Raw genomic sequence first — 19487 nt, forward strand, 5'->3', positions numbered from 1 at the left:
ATCTGGAGCATCAGCATTAGTGGGTTCGTTTACAGGCTCAAAATGGCCAGAAACAAATAACTTTCCTGAAACTCGTCAATCTATTCTTGTACTGAGAAATGAAGGCTATTCCATACGAGAAATTGACAAGAAACTGAAGATCTCGTACAACACTGTGTACTACTCCCTTCACAGAACAAACTGTCTCTAACCAGAATAGAAAGAGGAGTGGGAGGCCCCGGTGCACAACTGAGCAAGAGGACAGGTACATCAGAGTGTCTAGTTTGAGAAACATATGTTAAAAAGAAAAGGCCATATCTCAGACTGGCAAAGAAAAGATGAAGATGGGAAAAAGAACACAGACACCGGTCAGAGGAAGATTAGAAAAAAGTGTTATGGACAGATGAATCTAAGTTTGAGGTGTTCGGATCACAAAGAAGAAAATATGCTGGAGTAGTGCTTGACGCAATCTGTCAAGCATGGTGGAAGCAATGTGATGGTCTGGGGGTGATTTGGTGGTGGTAAAGTGGGAGATTTTTACAAGGTAAAAGGGATCTTGAAGAAGGAAGGCTATCACTCCATTTTGCAACGCCATGCCATACCCTGTGGAAGGCACTTAATTGGAGACAATTTCCTCCTTCAACAGGACAATGACCCAAAGCACAGCTCCAAACTATGCAATAACTATTTAAGGAAGATGCAGTCAACTGGTATTCTGTCTTTAATGGAGTGGCCAGCACAGTCACCCGATCTCAACCCTATTGAGCTGTTGTGGTAGTAGCTTGACCGTATGGTACGTAAGAAGTGCCTATCAAGCCAATCCAATTTGTGGGAGGTGCTTCGGGAAGCATGGGGTGAAATCTCTTCAGATTACCTCAACAAATTGACAACTAGAATGCCAAAGGTCTGCAAGGCTGTAATTGCTGCAAATTGAGGATTCTTTGATGAAAGCAGTTTGAAGGACACTATTATTTCAATTAAAAATCATTATTTATAACCTTGTCAACGTCTTGGCTATATTTCCTATTCATTTTGCAACTAATTTCATGTATGTGTTCATGGAAAACAAGGACATTTGTAAGTGATGCCAAACTTTTGAACGGTAGTGTATATTTTTTACGTTCGGAAAGAAATAGCGTCCCTTGTGTGCAGTACCGGTAATACCATACATCCCAGTATGGCACAAGAACATTATAACTTTATGAAAATCTGGATACCGCCCAACCCAAGCTAATGTCACTGTTCCAATGTCCACACTAGCATACCTTGTAGAATAAAGACATGTATTGGGCATTGTAAGTAGTATGCTAGTTACTCACGTCTTCTGCTTTCCTCCTGAGGAACAGCCTCTGGCTCAGCTCGTAGACATTTACATTACAGATGAGAAGGACATCAAAGGCAGCGTTCACCCCCTGAGAGAAGAGAAAAACATTAGAGATTAGACATTCAAGCACAATATAAACCAGCGACAGACATCAGATAATTGCTGGGTCAAGTTCACAAGAGTTAAATATAGGCTACAAATGTATTTGGCTTCCATTACACAAGCTTAGTCATAAACACAATGTACTGTATATGACTATCAAGAGAGTGGCACTAGCTATGCCAAGTCTGTGAGTTTAATTCTCGCAGGGATCACGTACTAAATATCTACGGACTTTGGATAAAAGCGGCTACTAGGTCGCATTTATTTAACAGTAAGGTGAGGATGTTGACGCCCCTACCAGGACTGTGATGCCTTGTTCTTTGCAGAGCATGGCCGCAGTGCACAGCAAGAGGCTCACGGCAATCCAATGGATGGAAAACTTCTCCTCGCTCTCCCTACCTGCAGAAGACATCCATAGATGAGTGAGACGTAGTTCATAACTTACATATTCAAACGATAAAATGGTTTCTGCATTACAGTGGGGCAAAAAAGTATTTAGTCAGCCACTAATTGTGCAAGTTCTCCCACTTAAAAAGATGAGAGAGGCCTGTAATTTTCATCATAGGTACACTTCAACTATGACAGACAAAATGAGAGAGAAAAATCCATAAAATCACATTGTAGGATTTTTTATGAATTTATTTGCAAATTATGGTGGAAAATAAGTATTTGGTCAATAACAAAAGTTTATCTCAATACTTTGTTATATACCCTTTGTTGGCAATGACAGAGGTCAAACGTTTTCTGTAAGTCTTCACAAGGTTTTCACACACTGTTGCTGGTATTTTGGCACATTCCTCCAAGCAGATCTCCTCTAGAGCAGTGATGTTATGGGGCTGTTGCTGGGCAACACGGACTTTCAACTCCCTCCAAAGATTTTCTATGGGGTTGAGATCTGGAGACTGGCTAGGCCACTCCAGGACCTTGAAATGCTTCTTACCAAGCCACTCCTTCGTTGCCCGGGCGGTGTGTTTGGGATCATTGTCATGCTGAAAGACCCAGCCACGTTTCATCTTCAATGCCCTTGCTGATGGAAGGAGGTTTTCACTCAAAATCTCACGATACATGGCCCATTTTCATTCTTTCCTTTACACGGATCAGTCGTCCTGGACCCTTTGCAGAAAAACAGCCCCAAAGCATGATGTTTCCACCCCCATGCTTCACAGTAGGTATGGTGTTCTTTGGATGCAACTCAGCATTCTTTGTCCTCCAAACACGACGAGTTGAGTTTTTACCAAAAAGTTATATTTTGGTTTCATCTTTCAATATGACATTCTCCCAATCTTCTTCTGGATCATCCAAATAATCTCTAGCAAACTTCAGACGGGCCTGGACATGTACTGGCTTAAGCAGGGGGACACGTCTGGCACTGCAGGATTTGAGTCCCTGGCGGTAAAGTGTTTTACTGATATTAGGCTTTGTTACTTTGGTCCCAGCTCTCTGCAGGTCATTCACTAGGTCCCCCCGTGTGGTTCTGGGTTCAGTGGTCTTGTATGTCTTCCATTTCCTAATAATTGCTCTCACAGTTGATTTCTTCAAACCAAGCTGCTTACCTATTGCAGATTCAGTCTTCCCAGCCTGGTGCAGGTCTACAATTTTGTTTCTGGTGTCCTTTGAGTGTGACTGGTTGAGGTTGTGGACAGGTGTCTTTTATACTGATAACAAGTTCAAACAGGTGCCATTAATACAGGTAACGAGTGGAGGACAGAGGAGCCTCTTAAAGACAAAGTTACAGGTCTGTGAGAGCCTGAAATCTTGCTTGTTTGTAGGTGATCAAATACTTATTTTCCACCATAATCTGCAAATAAATTCATAAAAAATCCTACAATGTGATATTCTGGATTTCTTTTTCTCATTTTGTCTGTCATAGTTGAAGTGTACCTATGATGAAAATTACAGGCCTCTCTCATCTTTTTAATTGGGAGAACTTGCACAATTGGTGGCTGACTAAATACTTTTTTTGCCCCACTGTAAATATTCAAACAATAACATGCCAAGACTGTGCAAAGCTGTCATCCAGGCAAAGGGTGGCTATTTTGAAGAATCTCAAAAATGCAATATTTTGTTTAACATGTTTTTTGGTTACTACATGACTCCATATGTGTTATTTCATAGTTTTGATGTCTTCACTATTATTCTACAATGTAGAAAACAGTAAAAATAAAGAAAAACTCTTGAATGAGTAGGTGTGTCCAAACTTTTGACTGGTACTGTGTGTGTGTGTGTGTGTGTAATATATATACTTCCAAGACATATCAACTATGTTAATTTAGGAAATCTGAAAACACGAATGAGACTTGTGTACATTGCCTATAGATGTGATGCATGTTCTTACTCTCTCTGTATACATTCAAGCAACCATGACACACCATCCTTTGCATACAAAACCTACCTCCTCTGAAGGCTTTGCAGTAGGTCAGAAAGGAGAGCTGGAAGAACAGTGCACAAAGTAGGTCTGCCCGGCCTACAATCCCTGCCACCTGAAAGAGAGAAATAGGGGTTTAATAACTTCTTATGGCTTGGGGGCAGTATTTCGACGTCTGGATGAGACACGTGCCCAAAGTAAACTGCCTGTCACTCAGGCCCAGAAGCTAGGATATGCATATAATTGGTAAATTTGGATAGAAAACACAAAAGTTTCCAAAACTGTTAAATGTCTGTGAGTATAACAGAACTGATATGGAAGGCAAAAACCTGAGGAAAATCCATCCAGGAAGCGGGATTTTTTTTATGTGAGTATTTTCAAATGAATGCCTATAGAGTATCTAATGGGTTAGGACCCAGATTGCAGTTTCTATGGCTTCCACTAGATGTCAACAGTCTTTAGACATTGTTTCAGGCTTGTTTTCTGAAAAAATTAAGAAGAATGAGACCTTTGTCAGTGGACTGTAGAATCATGCAGCGCTGGTATGCGCACCCTTCCTTGTTTTCCTTTCTATTGAATACGCTATTGTCCGGTTGACATATTATCGATTATTTAGACAATTGACAACCTGAGGATTAATTATAAACATCGTTTGACATGTTTCGACGAACTTTACAGGTACTATTAGGATGTATTCATCTGCATATTTTGACTGCCTTTGAGCCAGTGGATTACTGAACAAAACAATTTATCGAACAAAACAAACATTTATTGTGTAACAGGGTCTCTTGTGACTGCAACCATATGAAGATCTTCAAAAGGTATGTGATTCATTTTATCACTATTTCTGACTTTTGTAAGTCCTTTACTTGGTTGGAAAATGTTTGTATGCTTTTGTTAGCGTCTTCAGATAATCGCATGGTATGCTTTCGCCGTAAAGCCTTTTTGAAATCTGACAGTGTCTGGATTAACAAGAAGTTCATCTTTAAACCAATGTATGACACTTGTATTTTTTATGAATATTTCTGTATTTTGAATTAGGCGCTCTGCAATTTCACCGGATGTTGTCGAGGTGGGTAGCTTGCGGAACGCCTGCGCCAGAAAGGTTAACTGCTGTATGAGAGACAGAATTCCGCCATTTGACATGTCCAGTTAAAAATCAACACCTATTATCTAATCTGCCCTTGGACACTTCGGGTAGACCAGAAATGATGAAGGCAACTGTGTCAGCCAACAGATAGTCGGAATGTATATTTTAACAACCTGCACATGATCAAATGCAATAACGCAAATACACCATCTTTCTGTATCTGCTCCTGTACTGTATATAACAGCCTTACTGACAGCAGCCAATTAACATTCAGCGCAGGAGTCTCTCATTACTGGCCTGTGTGTGCGGTGCATGTGTGTGTGTCCCCCTCTGTCGGTGTGTGTGTGTGAGAGAGAGTATATTACATATAGTGTGCATGATTTATACTGTGTCTGTATAGTGTGTACTGCATACGTCCAGGAATCCTGGGGGCTATCTCCTTTGATAAGTGCAGCAGGCCTTGGGTCTGTGGTCTGCCCGCTCCCACCCCCAGGTCTCCCTCAGCCTGTTGCCCTCCCTGATTAAAGCCAGCCGAGAGCAGGGGGGGTGCAGCCCTCCAGCCGGGCACCGCAGCCCTCACACACCACAACCGGGTATGAATAAGCTTTTAATAGTCTGGGCCTCGCTCAAAACGCACACCTTTTCGATGCACACTCCGATTGAGATGGACCTTTGTTCCTGGCATGGCTCTAACGCATGTTTAATACAACAAACACCCGTGGATGTTGGAACACATGTAGTGATGGGAGGCTGTTATTATTTTGGAAAGTAAGTAAAGAGATATTGTTTGTCAGAGGGGGAATCATAGAATTGGACAAAGTCTATCAGTTCAAAATTTTACATATCAAATGGTACACCAGATATGGCCGCCATTACACGATTATCTACCACGGAATATTGCTTTGATTAAGGACGTCCCTTCTAGACCATTCGGATTCTATTGAGCTAACAACCCAGTGTCATCATAGCTCCAGTGCCGGAGTTTGGTTTTGGTAACAGCACTGCCGACTCCGGACTACGCATTGCCCCTTGTGATGGGTCTGGGTTCAATCCCCAAGACTCCCACTTTTCATATTTGCGTACAGTTCCCATCTCATAGGTCTCCTCCTCTCATCTCAGTCGATCTCAATAAAACAAACAAATATTATGTGATAGACACGCAAAGTACCTGTCTGTGTGTTTTCACTATTTCTTACATCCCTCCTTTCCATACAATGTTTGTCTACTTACGCTTTCGGTGTGAACGGGGTGCGCTGCAAAGAGAAGACCTGCCAGGAGAGAAGCTTTGGGTGCGTGGTTGAGCCTGTTCCCATTCCCATCGTATGCCAAGCCACCGATCAGTACAGAGAACATGTCGATCATCAGCGCTGATATGAGACTGTGCAGGCCGATGTTCAGCACATGGAAGCCTACTGGGTGCAGCCCACCAGCAATGAGGTAGTTAAGCCTGGGTCCATAAAAGAGATGACAGCATGAATTCTACAAACAGATTTTTAAAAAAGATATCAATAATACAAAATGATATCAACAAAGCACAGACATGTACAGTTGAAGTCAGAAGTTTACATACACTTAGGTTGGAGTCATTACAACTTGTTTTTCAACCACTCCACAAATGTCTTGTTAACAAACTATAGTTTTGGCAAGTCAGTTAGGACATCTACTTTGTGCATGACACAAGTCATTTTTCCAACAATTGTTTACAGACAGATTATTTCACTTATAATTCACTGTATCACAATTCCAGTGGGTCAGAAGTTAACATACACTAAGTCGACTGTGCCTATAAACGTCTTGAAAAATTCCAGAAAATTATGTCATGGCTTTAAAAGCTTCTGATAGGCTAATTGACATCATTTGAGTCAATTGGAGATGTACCTGTGGATGTATTTCAAGGCCTACCTTCAAATTCTGTGACACTTTGCTTGACATCATGGGAAAATCAAAAGAAATCAGCCAAGACCTCAGAAAAACAAGTCTGGTTCAAGTCTGGTTCACAAGTCCACAAGTCTGGTTCATCCTTCGGAGATATTTCCAAATGCCTGAAGGTACTACGTTCATCTGTACACACAATAGTACACAAGTATAAACACCATGGGACCAAGCAGCCATCATACCGCTCAGGAAGGAGATGCGCTTTGTCTCCTAGAAATGAACGTACTTTGTTGCGAAAAGTGCAAATCAATCCCAACAGCAAAGGACCTTGTGTAGATGCTGGAGGAAACTGGTACAAAAGTATCTATATCCTCAGTAAAATGAGTCCTATATAGAAATAACCTGAAAGGCCACTCAGCAAGGAAGAAGCCACTACTCCAAAACTGCCATAAAAAAGCCAGACGGTTTGCAACTGCACATGGGGACAAAGATCGTACTTTTTGGAGAAATGTCCTCTGGTCTGACGAAACAAAAATAGAACTGTTGGCCATAATGACCATAGTTATGTTTGGAGGAAAAAGGGGGATGCTTGCAAGCCAAAGAACACCATCCCAACCGTGAAGCACAGGGGTGACAGCATCATGTTGTAGGGGTGCTTTGCTGCAGAAGGGACTGGTGCACTTCACAAAATATCATGAGGTAGGAAGATGATGTGGATATATTGAAGCAACATCTCAAGACATCAGTCAGGAAGTTAAAGCTTGGTCACAAATGGGTTTTCCAAATGGACAATGACCCCAATCATACTTCCAAAGTTGTGGCAAAATGGCTTAAGGACATCAAAGTCAAGGTATTGGAGTGGCCATCACAAAGCCCTCACCTCAATCCTATGGAATATTTGTGGGCAGAACTGAAAAAGCGTGTGCGAGTAAAATGGCCTACAAACCTGTCGCAGTTACTATGGGAAGCTTGTAGAAGGCTACCCAAAACATTTGACTCAAGTAAAAAAATTTAAAGGCAATGCTACCAAATACTAATTGAGTGCATGTAATCTTCTGACCCACCGGGAATGTGATGAAAGAAATAAAAGCTGAAATTAACCATTCTCTCTACTATTATTCTGACATTTCACATTCTTAAAATAAAGTGGTGATCATAACTGACCAAAGACAGGCAATTTTTACTTGGATTAAATGTCTGGAATTGTGAAAAACAGAGTTTAAATGTACTATCAAAATGGCTTAGCTTGAGATATAATGGGACATTGTGTACTTACTTGATAATACAAATACAGTACGAGTCAAAAGTTTGGACACACCTACTTATTCAAGGTTTTTTCTTTATTTTTACTATTTTATATATAATTTACAATTGATAGGCTAATATTGTCACCCATCACACTGTTTTTGATTTAATCTTGTCTTTACATATACAGTACTAGTCAAATGTTTGGACACACCTACTAATTTTCACTATTTTCTACATTGTAGAATAATAGTGAAGACATCAAAACTATGAAATAACACATATAGAATCATGTTGTAATCAAAAAAGTGTTAAACAAATTTAAATATATTTTATATTTGAGATTCTTCAAAGTAGCCACCCTTTGCCTTGATGACAGATTTGCACACGCTTGCCACTCTCTCAACCAGCTTCATCTTGAATGCTTTTCCAACAAGCTTGAAGGAGTTTCCACATATGCTGAACACTTGTTGGCTGCTTTTCGTTCAATCTGCGGTCCAACTCATCCCAAACCATCTCATTTGGGTTGAGGTCAGGTGATTGTGGAGGCCAGTTCATCTGACGCAGCACTCCATCACTCTCCTTGGTCAAATTGCCCTTACACAGTCTGGAGATGTGTTGGGACATTGTCCTGATGAAAAACAAATGACAGTCCCACTCTGCGCAAACCAGATGGGATGGCGTATCGCTTCAGAATGCTGTGGTAGCCATGCTGATTAAGTGTGCCTTGAATTCTAAATAAATCACTGACAGTGTCACCAGCAAATCCCCATCACACCTCCTCCTCCATGCTGGGAACCACACACGCAGAGATCATCCATTCACCTACTCTGTGTCTCACAAAGACACGGCAGATGGAACCAAAAATCTCAATTTGGACTTCATGTTTTAAAGTAATGATGGACTGTCATTTCTCTTTGCTTATTCGAGCTGTTCTTTCCATAATATGGACTTGATATTTGACCAAATACGGCTATCTTCTGTATACCACCATTACCTTGTCACAACACAACTAATTTGCTCAAACGCATTAAGAAGGAAATGACTTCAACAAATACATTTTTAACAAGGCACACCTGTTAACTGAAATGCATTACAGGTGACGACCTCATGAAGCTGGTTGAGAGAATGCCAAGAGTGTGCACAGCTGTCATCAAGGCAAAGGGTGGCTAATTTGAAGAATATAAAATATATCTTGATTTGTTTACACTTTTTTGGTTACTACATGATTCCATGTGTTATTTCATATTTTTGATGTCTTCGCTATTATTCTACAATGTAGAAAATAGTAAAAATAAAGAAAAACCCTGGAATGAGTAGGTGTGTCCAAACTTTGACTGGTACTGCATATCTGAATATTTATTCAGAACAAAAAATACAAACATGTAAAGTGTTGGTCCCATGTTTCATGAGCTGAAATAAAAGATGCCATACATTTTCCATACACACAGAAAAAGCTAATTTCTCTCAAATTGTGCAGAAATTATTTTACATTCTGTTAGTGAGCATTTCTCCTTTACAAAGATAATCCATCCACCTGACAGGTGTGGTATATTAAGAAGCTGATTAAACAGCACGGTCATTACACAGGTACACCTTGTGCTGGGGACAATAAAAGGTCACTAAAATGTGCAGGTTTGTCACACAACACAATGTTTCTCAAGTTGAGGGAGCGTGCAATTGGCATGCTGATTGTAGGACACAACTGCATTTTATCAATGGCAATTTGATAATACACCGTGACGAGATACCGAGGCCCATTGTTGTGCCATTTATCTGCCGCCATCACCTCATGTTACAGCATAATGCACAGCCCCATGTCGCAAGGATCTGTACACAATTCCTGGAAGCTGAAAATGTCCCAGTTCTTCCATGGCCTCCATACTCACCAGACATGTCACCCATTGAGCATGTTTGGGATGCTCTGGATTGATGTCTACGACAGGGTGTTCCAGGTCTTACCAATATCCAGCAACTTCACACAGAAGAGTGGGACAACATTCCACAATAAACAGCCTGATCAACTCTACGTTAGGGAGATTTGTCCCACTGCATAAGGCAAATGGTGGTCACACCAGATACTGACTGGTTTTCTGATCCACGCCACTACAATTTTTTAAGATATCTTGTGACCAACAGATGCATATCTGTATTCCCAGTCATGTGAAATACTTAGATTAGGGCCTAATGCATTTATTTAAATTGACTGATTTCCTCATATGATCTGTAACTCAGTAAAATCTTTGAAAATGTTGCATGTTGTGTTGATATTATTGTTCAGTGTACTTCAAATGTATGTGAAAGTAACTTAGAGATTTAAAGTGGTATTTGAACCCAGGTCTGGTTGTAATAGGTGATGTGATTAGTCCAAATATCAGCAACAAAATGAATAGCAGTTTGGAATAGAATTGTGAAGGGTTGAGGTCAGGGCTCTGTGCAGGCCAGCCAACTTCTTCCAGACCGATCTCGACAACCATTTCTCTATGGACCTCACTTTGTGCACGGGGCATTGTCATGCTGAAACAGGAAAGGGCCTTCCCCAAACTTTTGCCACAAAGTTGGAAGCACAGAATCATCTAGAATGTCCTTGTATGCTGTAGCATGAAGATCTCCCTTCACTGGAACTAAGGGCCCAAACCATGACAAATAGCACAAGATCATTATTCCTCCTCCACCAAACGTTACAGTTGGAACTATGCATTGGGGCAGGTAGCGTTCTCCTGGAATCCGACCAAACACAGATTTGTCCGTCGGACTGCCAGATGGTGAAGCATGATTCATCACTCCAGAGAACACGTTTCCACTCATCCAGAATCCAATGGTGGCGAGCTTTACACCACTCCAGCTGACGCTTGGCATTACAAAATGGCGCCGGAAGAAATGGCAGCAGTTTTTCGCGTTATTTGGAACTTATTTTGTAAATAATGTTTCCGCAACCGTATCTTACGGAAAAAAAGAGCTTCTGGATATCAGGACAGCGATCACTCACCTCGGATTAGACAAATATTTTTTCCACTAAAAAAGACGACGCTCAAGACATTCTCCAAAAACCCCACAGGACAAACATCCCCGTTATTTGCAAGAAGAAGCGACATAGGTACAGAGGACAAAGAGCCTTGTCAGGACCCGGCAAAGGCGACTGGGAAAGCTACTACTACTCGCCAACGTGCAATCATTGGACAATAAATTAGACGAGGTATGATCCCGAAAATCCTACCAACTTCACAAAAAAAACTATAATATCCTGTGTTTCAAGGAATCGTGGCTGAATGACGACATGGATATTCAGCTAGCGGGATATACGCTGCACCGGCAAGACAGAACAGCACGCTCCGGTAAGATGGGGGGGGGGGGGGGGGGGGTCTGTGCATATTTGTAAACAACAGCTGGTGCATGAAATCTATGAAAGTCTCTAGATTTTGCTCACCTGAAGTAGAGTATATTGTGATAAATTGCAGGCCACACTACTTGCCTAGAGAGTGTTCAGCAATACTGTCCGTGGCTGTTATGTACCACCACAGACAGATGCTGGCACTAAGACCGTACTCAGTCAGCTGTATAAGGTAATAAGCAAACAGGAAACCACTCATCCAGGTGGCGCTCCTAGTGGCCAGAGACTTTAATGCAGGGAAACTTAAATCAGTTCTACCAAAATTCTATCAACATGACAAATGTGCAACCAGAGGGAAAACAATTCTAGATCACCTGTACTCCACACACAGAGAAGCGTACAAAGCTCTCCCTCGCCCTCCAATTGGTAAATCCGATCACAACTCTATCCTCCTGATTCCTGCTTACAAGCACAAATTAAAGCAGGAAGCACCATGAGACTTCTGTTCCAAAAAAAACAGCTTCACTTTGTTAAATTCTGTATGTATTTATTAACATTTTAGGTCTATAAAAAAAAAAAAGTGGTGCTAAACTACAGTACTGTTTTGCTATCACAGACTGGAACATGATCCGGGATTCTTCCCATGGCATTGAGGGGTACACCACATCAGTCACTGGCTTTATCAATAAGTGCATTGAGTACGTTGTCGCCACAGTGACTGTACATACATACCCCAACCAGAAGCCATGGAATACAGGCAACATTCGCACTGAGCTAAAGGGTAGAGCTGCCGCTTTCAAGGTGCGGGACTCTAACCCGGAAGCTTACAAGAAATTCTGCTATGCCCTGCGATGAACCATCAAACAGGCAAAGCCTCAATACAGGGCTAAGATTGAATCATATTACACCAGCTCCAACGCTTGTCTAATGTGGCAGGGCTTTCAAACTATTACAGACTACAAAGGGAAGCACAGGCGCGAGCTGCCAAGTGACACGAGCCTACCAGACGAGCTAAATCACTTCTATGCTCGCTTCGAGGCAAGCAACACTGAGGCATGCATGACAGCATCAACTATTCCGGATGACTGTGTGATCACGTTCTCCGTAGCCGACGTGAATAAGACCTTTAAACAGGCCAACATACACAAGGTTGCGGGTCCAGACGGATTACCAGGACGTGTGTTCCGGGCATGACCAACTGACAGGTGTCTTCACTGACATTTTCAATTACCCTGATTGAGTCGTAATACCAACATGTTTCAAGAAGACCACCATAGTCCCTGTGCCCAAGAACACAAAGGCAACCTGCCTAAATGACTACAGACCCGTAGCACTCATGTCCTTAGCCATGAAGTGCTTTGAAAGGTTGGTAATGGCTCACATCAACACCATTATCCCAGAAACCCTAGACCCACTCCAATTTGCATACCGCCCAAACAGATCCACAGATGATGCAATCTCTATTGCACTCCACACTGCCCTTTCCCACCTGGTCAAAGGAACACTTATGTGAGAATGCTATTGATTGGCTCAGCGTTCAACACCATAGTACCCTCAAAGCTCATCACTAAGCTAAGGATCCTGGGACTAAACACCTTCCTCTGCAACTGGATCCTAGACTTCCCGACGGGCCGCCCCCAGGTGGTGAGGGTAGGTAGGTGCATGCTCAGTCCCTTCCTGTACTCCCTGTTCACCCACAACTACATGGCCAGGCACGACTCCAACACCATCATTAAGTTTGCAGACGACAAAAGTGGTAGGCCTGATCACCGACAATGACGAAACAGCCTATAGGGAGGAGGTCAGAGACGTGGTAATGTGGTGCCAGCATAACAACCAAGACAAAGGAGATGATTGTGGACTACAGGAAAAGCTGTAGTGGAGCAGGTTGAGAGCTTCAAGTTCCTCGGTGTCCACATCAACAACAAACTATCATGGTCCAAACACACAAAGACAGTCGTGAAGAGGGCACGACAACGCCTATTCCCCCTCAGGAAAGGGATTTGGCATGTGTCCTGAGATCCTCAAAAGGTTTTACAGCTGCAGCATCACTGCCTGGTACGGCAATTGCTCGGCCTCTGACCGCAAGGCACTACAGAGGGTAGTGCGTACGGCCCAGTACATCACTGGGGAAAAGCTGCCTGCCACACAGGACCTCTACACCAGGTGGTGTCAGGCCCTAAAAATTGTCAAAGACCCCAGCCACCCCAGTCATAGACTGTTCTCTCTACTACCGCATGGCAAGCGGTACCGGAGTGCCAAGTCTAGGACAAAAAGGTATCTCAACAGTTTTTCCCCCAAGCCATAAGACTCCTGAACAGGTAATCAAATGGCTACCCGGACTATTTGCATTGTGTGCCCCCTCCCAAACCCTCTTTTTACACTGCTGCTACTCTCTGTTTATCAGATATGCATAGTCACTTTAACTATACAATTAATGTACATACTACCTCAATTGGACCGACCAACCAGTGCTCCCATACATTGGCTAACCGGGCTATCTGCATTGTGTCCCACCACCCACCAACCCTTCTTTTACACTACAGCTACTCTCTGTTCATCATATATGCATATATGTATATAGCCTGTCTTTTAACTGTTGTTTTATTTCTTTACCTACCTATTCTTCACCTAACACCTTTTTTGCACTATTGGTTAGAGCCTGTAAGTAAGCATTTCACTGTAAGGTCTACACCTGTTGTATTCGAACCTGGACAGACGATTTCTAAGCGCAACGCTCTTGAGCACTCGGCAGTCCCATTATGTGAGCTTGTGTGGCCTACCACTTTGCGGCTCAGCCGTTGTTGCTCCTAGATGATTCCAATTCACAATAACAGCACTTAGTTAACCGGGGCAGCTCTAGCTGGGCAAAAATGTGATAAACTGCTTTGATAGCAAAGTGGCATCCTATGACAGTGCCACGTTGAAAGTCACTAAGCTATTCAGTAAGGCCATTCTACTGCCAATGTGTGTCTATGGAAATTGCATGGCTGTGTGCTCGATTTTATACACCTGTCAGTAAGGGTTGTGGCTGAAATAGCCGAATCCACTAATTTGAAGTGTATACAGTGTATGTCAGGTGAAAATAAAATGTTGAGATCCTGAAACCAGTCAAAGTAATATACCGTACATATTCATTGCCTATAAATTGCAATTCTACAGAGAAGAATAGCACTTGGGACCCACCTCTGAAATCCTCACAGAGAACCAAATTGTGTTTTCAACAATTATCCATCAATACATTCCAAGGTCATCTTGCCATTATGTTCTTCACAAAAGTTGTTAGGATGAATAGAGGCAGCTATGATCCTACTATTAGATCTGTCCGTCTTTCTGTACATTGACAGAGCTACCTTGCGGAGTCTTGTGAGTACGCACATGAGTTCATGCATGTGTGTATGTCATATGTGTATCCTACCTAAAAGTGAGGACAGTGAGCGGCCTGTAGGACTTGTGGCTGTTGTTGCTGCTCAGGTTACTTCCCCAGAAGTCATTTCTCCAGATGTTGTTGAGAGGCGTGGATGGGATCAGGTCCTGCGGGAGACACATCAGAAAAGAGATGTGACAAAAACAACTTTAGATGCCTAGGGACATATATTTTATTTTTTACGCATACATTGATGTGTGCATGTACAACTTGGAATATGACATATAGTTGATGTCAAAAGTTTACATAGACAAACACATTTAAACAGTTTTTCACAATTCCTGAAATTTAATTTGAGTAAAAATTCCCTGTCTCAGGTCAGTTAGGATCACCACTTTATTTTAAGAATGTGAAATGTCAGAATAATAGTAGACAGAATGATTTCAGCTTCAATTTCTTTCATCACTTTTCCAGTGGGTCAGAGGTTTACATACACTCAATTAGTATTTGGTAGCATTGCCTTTATATTGTTTAACTTGTGTCAAACGTTTCGGGTAGCCTTCTACAAGCTTCCCACAATAAGTTGGGTGAATTTTGGCCCATTCCTCCTGACAGAGCTGGTGTAACTGAGTGAGGTTTGTAAGGCCTCCTTGTTCGCACACGCTTTTTCAGTTCTGCCCAGAGGTTTTCTATAGGATTGAGGTCAGGGCTTTGTGATGGCCACTCCAATACCTTGACTTTGTTGTCCTTAAGCCATATTGCCACAACTTTGGAAGTATGCTTGGGGTCATTGTCCATTTGAAAGATCCATTTGCAACCAAGCTTTAACTGATGTCTTGAGATGTTGCTTCAATATATCCACATAATTTTCCTACCCCATGATTAGAGGTCAACCGACTAATCGGAATGGCCGATTAATTAGGGCCGATTTCAAGTTTTCATAACAATCGGAAATCTGTATTTCTTTTTTTACACCTTTATTTAACTAGGCAAGTCAGTTAAGGACAAATTCTTATTTTCAATGACGGCCTAGGAACGGTGGGTTATCTGCCTTGTTCACGGGCACGACAGATTTTTACCTTGTCAGCTCGGGGATTCAATCTTGCAACCTTACGGTTAACTAGTCCAACGCTCTAACCACCTGCCTTACATTGCACTCCACAAGGAGCCTGCCTGTTAAACGAATGCAGTAAGAAGCCAAGGTAAGTTGATAGCTAGCATTAAAGTTATCTTATAAAAATAAAAAAACAATTAAATCATAATCACTAGTTAACTACACATGGTTGATGATATTACTAGTTTATCTAGCGTGTCCTGCGTTGCATATAATCGATGCGGTGCGCATTTGCAAAAAAGGACTGTCGTTGCTCCAACGTGTACCTAACCATAAACATCAATGTCTTTCTTAAAATCAATACACAGAAGTATATATTTTTAAACCTGCATATTTAGCTAAAAAGAAATTTCACTGAAAGAATAAACTTTTTGTTTTTGAGATGATGGTTTTCGGATTCGACCATATTAATGACCTAAGGCTCATATTTCTGTGTGTTATTATGTTATAATTAAGTCTATGATTTGATAGAGCAGTCTGACTGAGCGATGGTAGGCACCAGCAGGCTCGTAAGCATTCATTCAAACAGCACTTTCGTTCGTTCTGCCAGCAGCTCTTCGCAATGCTTCAAGCATTGCGCTGTTTCGGGAGCCTATCAACTCCCGAGATTAGGCTGGTGTAACCGATGTGAAATGGCTAGCTAGTTAGCGGGGTGCGCGCTAATAGCGTTTCAAGTGTCACTCGCTGTGAGACTTGGAGTGGTTGTTCCCCTTGCGCTGCATGGGTAACGCTGCTTCGAGGGTGGCTGTTGTCGATGTGTTGCTGGTTCGAGCCCAGGGAGGAGCGAGGAGAGGGACAGAAGCTATACTGTTACACTGGCAATACTAAAGTGCCTATAAGAGCATCCAATAGTCAAAGGTATATGAAATACAAATCGTATAGCGAGAAATAGTCCTATAATTCCTATAATATCTACAACCTAAAACTTCTTACCTGGGAATGTTGAAGACTCATGTTAAAAGGAACCACCAGCTTTCATATGTTCTCATGTTCTGAGCAAGGAACTTAAACGTTAGCTTTTTTACATGGCACATATTGCACTTTTATTTTCTTCTCCAACGCTTTTTTGCATTATTTAAACCAAATTGAACATGTTTCATTATTTATTTGAGGCTAAATTGATTTTATTGATGTATTATATTAAGTTAAAATAAGTGTTCATTCAGTATTGTTGTAATTGTCATTATTACAAATTTTAAAAACTTAAAAATGGTCCGATTAATCGGTATCGGCCTGTTTTGGTCCTCCAATAATCGGCATCGGCCTTTTTTGGTCCTCTAATAATCGGTATCGGCGTGGAAAAATCATATTGGGTCGACCTCTACTCATGATGCCATTTATTTTGTGAAGTGCACCAGTCCCTCCTGTAGCAAAGCACCCCCACCACATGATGCTGCCACCCCCGTGCTTCACGGTTAGGATGGTGATCTTCGGCTTGCAAGCATCCCCCTTTGTCCTCCAAACATAATGATGGTCATTATGGCCAACAGTTCTATTTTTGTTTCATCAGACCAGAGGACATTTCTCCAAAAAGTATGATCTTTGTCCCCATGTGCAGTTACAAACCGTAGTCTTGCCTTTTTTATGGCGGTTTTGGAGCAGTGGCTTCTTCCTTGCTGAGCGGCCTTTCAGGTTATGTCAATATAGGACTCGTTTTACTGTGGGTGTAGATACTTTGTACTTGTTTCCTCCAGCATCTTAACGAAGGTCCTTTGCTGTTGTTCTGGGATTGATTTGTATTTCTTGCACCAAAGCACGTTCATCTCTAGGAGACAGAACGTGTCTCCTTCCTGAGTGGTATGACGGCTGCGTGGTCCCATGGTGTTTATACTTGGGTACTATTGTTTGTACAGATGAACGTGGTACCTTCAGACATTTGGAAATTGCTCCCAAGGATGAACCAGACTTGTGGAGGTCCACAATTGTTTTTCTGAGGTCTTGGCTGATTTCTTTTGATTTTCCCATGATGTAAAGCAAAGAGGCACTGAGTTTGAAGGTAGGCCTTGAAATACATCCACATCTCCAATTGACTCCAATGATGTCAATTAGCCTATCAGAAGCTTCTAAAGCCATGACATCATTTTCTGGAATTTTCCAAGCTGTTTAAAGGCAGTCAACTTAGTGTATGTAAACTTCTGACACACTGGAATTGTGACACAGTGCGTTAAGTGAAATAATCTGTCTGTAAACAATTGTTGGAAAAATTACTTGTCATGCACAAAGTAGATGTCCTAACCGACTTGCCAAAACTATAGTTTGTTAACAAGAAATTTGTGGAGTGGTTGAAAAACGAGTTGCAATGATTCCAACCTAGGTGTATGTAAACTTCCGACTTCAACTGTAAGTATACTCTGTACTGTATGCAGTATGTACTGTGGCTGTGAGGTTATTTTTAGCTGTTGAAATGATGCACACAATATAGACTTTGAATAGATCACGCTTTTATAGACACTGCATCCTTGAAGATGTACCTCGGAAGATGTAGTGAGTATGTGATAAGTAGATTATTACCTTGTTATTGACAATGGCTTCAGAATCATCGAACACAAAGTCTCCATCATAGCTATTGATGAAGCAGAGCAGTGCCACTAGTGCCACAGCGATCTTGGCATGGAATGGGGAAAGCTTTGGTAAAGGTATCTGTTGGTCCCAATTAATTTCAGTCTGTGCCATGGTGCATAGGGTCTTTGGTCATGCTGCATCGTCACCTATTCCCTACAGGAAATGGGCATGGAATGGTGTGATAAGACTTTAGTGTTGGTGGCAGAATAACAATAGCCTACTCCTTACAGTATTTTTTTGGCTTTACCTTGTAGAAAATGAATATCTTGGTTGACTATTGTTATTTGTACAATATTACGATTATAGAAATATCCTCACATCCTCACAATCTGTTCTCAAGCTACAGGAATTGTAGGGACACGCACGTAGAGCATGCATACCTCATTATATTGGAAGGCGTTTTGGAGGACGCGCACGTAAGCATGAGTTCCATTGCAGCGGCTTGATAGTTAGCTAAAGCTGGCTGGCTAATCTTACTCAAGTAATTTAGTTTCAAGCATAATCAGAGCAACTGCTAATAAAGCCAATCATATAGCCTTCAGGCAAACTAAAATTATTGCAAAGGTTGCCAAGTGAAATACTGCTCGCTAACTATTAGCCAGCTAACGTTAGCTGATGCTATTAGCCGGCTAGCGGCAACTAATGTGACTCCTACGTCTGCACCGAAAGAAAACACTCAAAAGGCGGCGAGAAATGCAGGTTGACCGTCACGTACAACTCTAACAATATGTCAACACTGTCTGTCTCTAGTAAATACACAACTCGCGACTGTATGCATGCCTGGTACTTCCTCGTTGGCTGGCGCGTGGAATTAGTTTGGATGGTGACGTAGAAAGTGGATATCACGTGACAACACAAGGGATGAAGAAGTGGCGATATCTAGTTCTATTTAGATGCAGCTAACAGCTTAGATACATATATGAATAGATGTTTTACCAATAATGTATGTTTTGCAATATCTTTCCTTTGAAGTTTTTGAACAATTTATGGTTCTATTAGCACCTGCAATTAATTTAAAAAAAAACAGCTTCTATCTCTATCTTCTATCTCTAGGCCATCAGACTGTTAACACCAGTCTCAACGTCAACAGCGAAGAGGCGACTCCGGGATGCTGGCCTTCTAGGCAGAGTTCC

General features: G+C 41.8%; 1 protein-coding gene across 2 annotated transcripts in view; it reads right to left on the bottom strand.

Annotated features, from left to right (window-relative positions):
• tmtc4 (transmembrane O-mannosyltransferase targeting cadherins 4) overlaps positions 1-19202 on the bottom strand; it is a 39552-nt gene extending 20350 nt beyond the window's left edge. Inside the window, exons 1-7 of one of the 2 annotated variants that reach the window (XM_020472569.2) lie at positions 18735-19202; positions 18304-18507; positions 14730-14845; positions 6091-6307; positions 3798-3885; positions 1704-1804; positions 1299-1391 (exon numbers count right to left, since the gene is read on the bottom strand). In XM_020472569.2, the coding sequence (XP_020328158.1) occupies positions 1299-1391; positions 1704-1804; positions 3798-3885; positions 6091-6307; positions 14730-14845; positions 18304-18465 (777 nt within the window). In that variant the 5' untranslated portion in view covers positions 18466-18507; positions 18735-19202. Of the gene's footprint in view, positions 1-1298; positions 1392-1703; positions 1805-3797; positions 3886-6090; positions 6308-14729; positions 14846-18303; positions 18508-18601; positions 18710-18734 lie in introns of those variants that run through there. The other variant, XM_020472570.2, reaches the window with a different exon arrangement.
• Between the last annotated feature and the right edge of the window lie 285 nt (positions 19203-19487).

Source organism: Oncorhynchus kisutch, linkage group LG26, assembly GCF_002021735.2.
Source record: "Oncorhynchus kisutch isolate 150728-3 linkage group LG26, Okis_V2, whole genome shotgun sequence".
Lineage (NCBI taxonomy): Eukaryota > Metazoa > Chordata > Actinopteri > Salmoniformes > Salmonidae > Oncorhynchus > Oncorhynchus kisutch.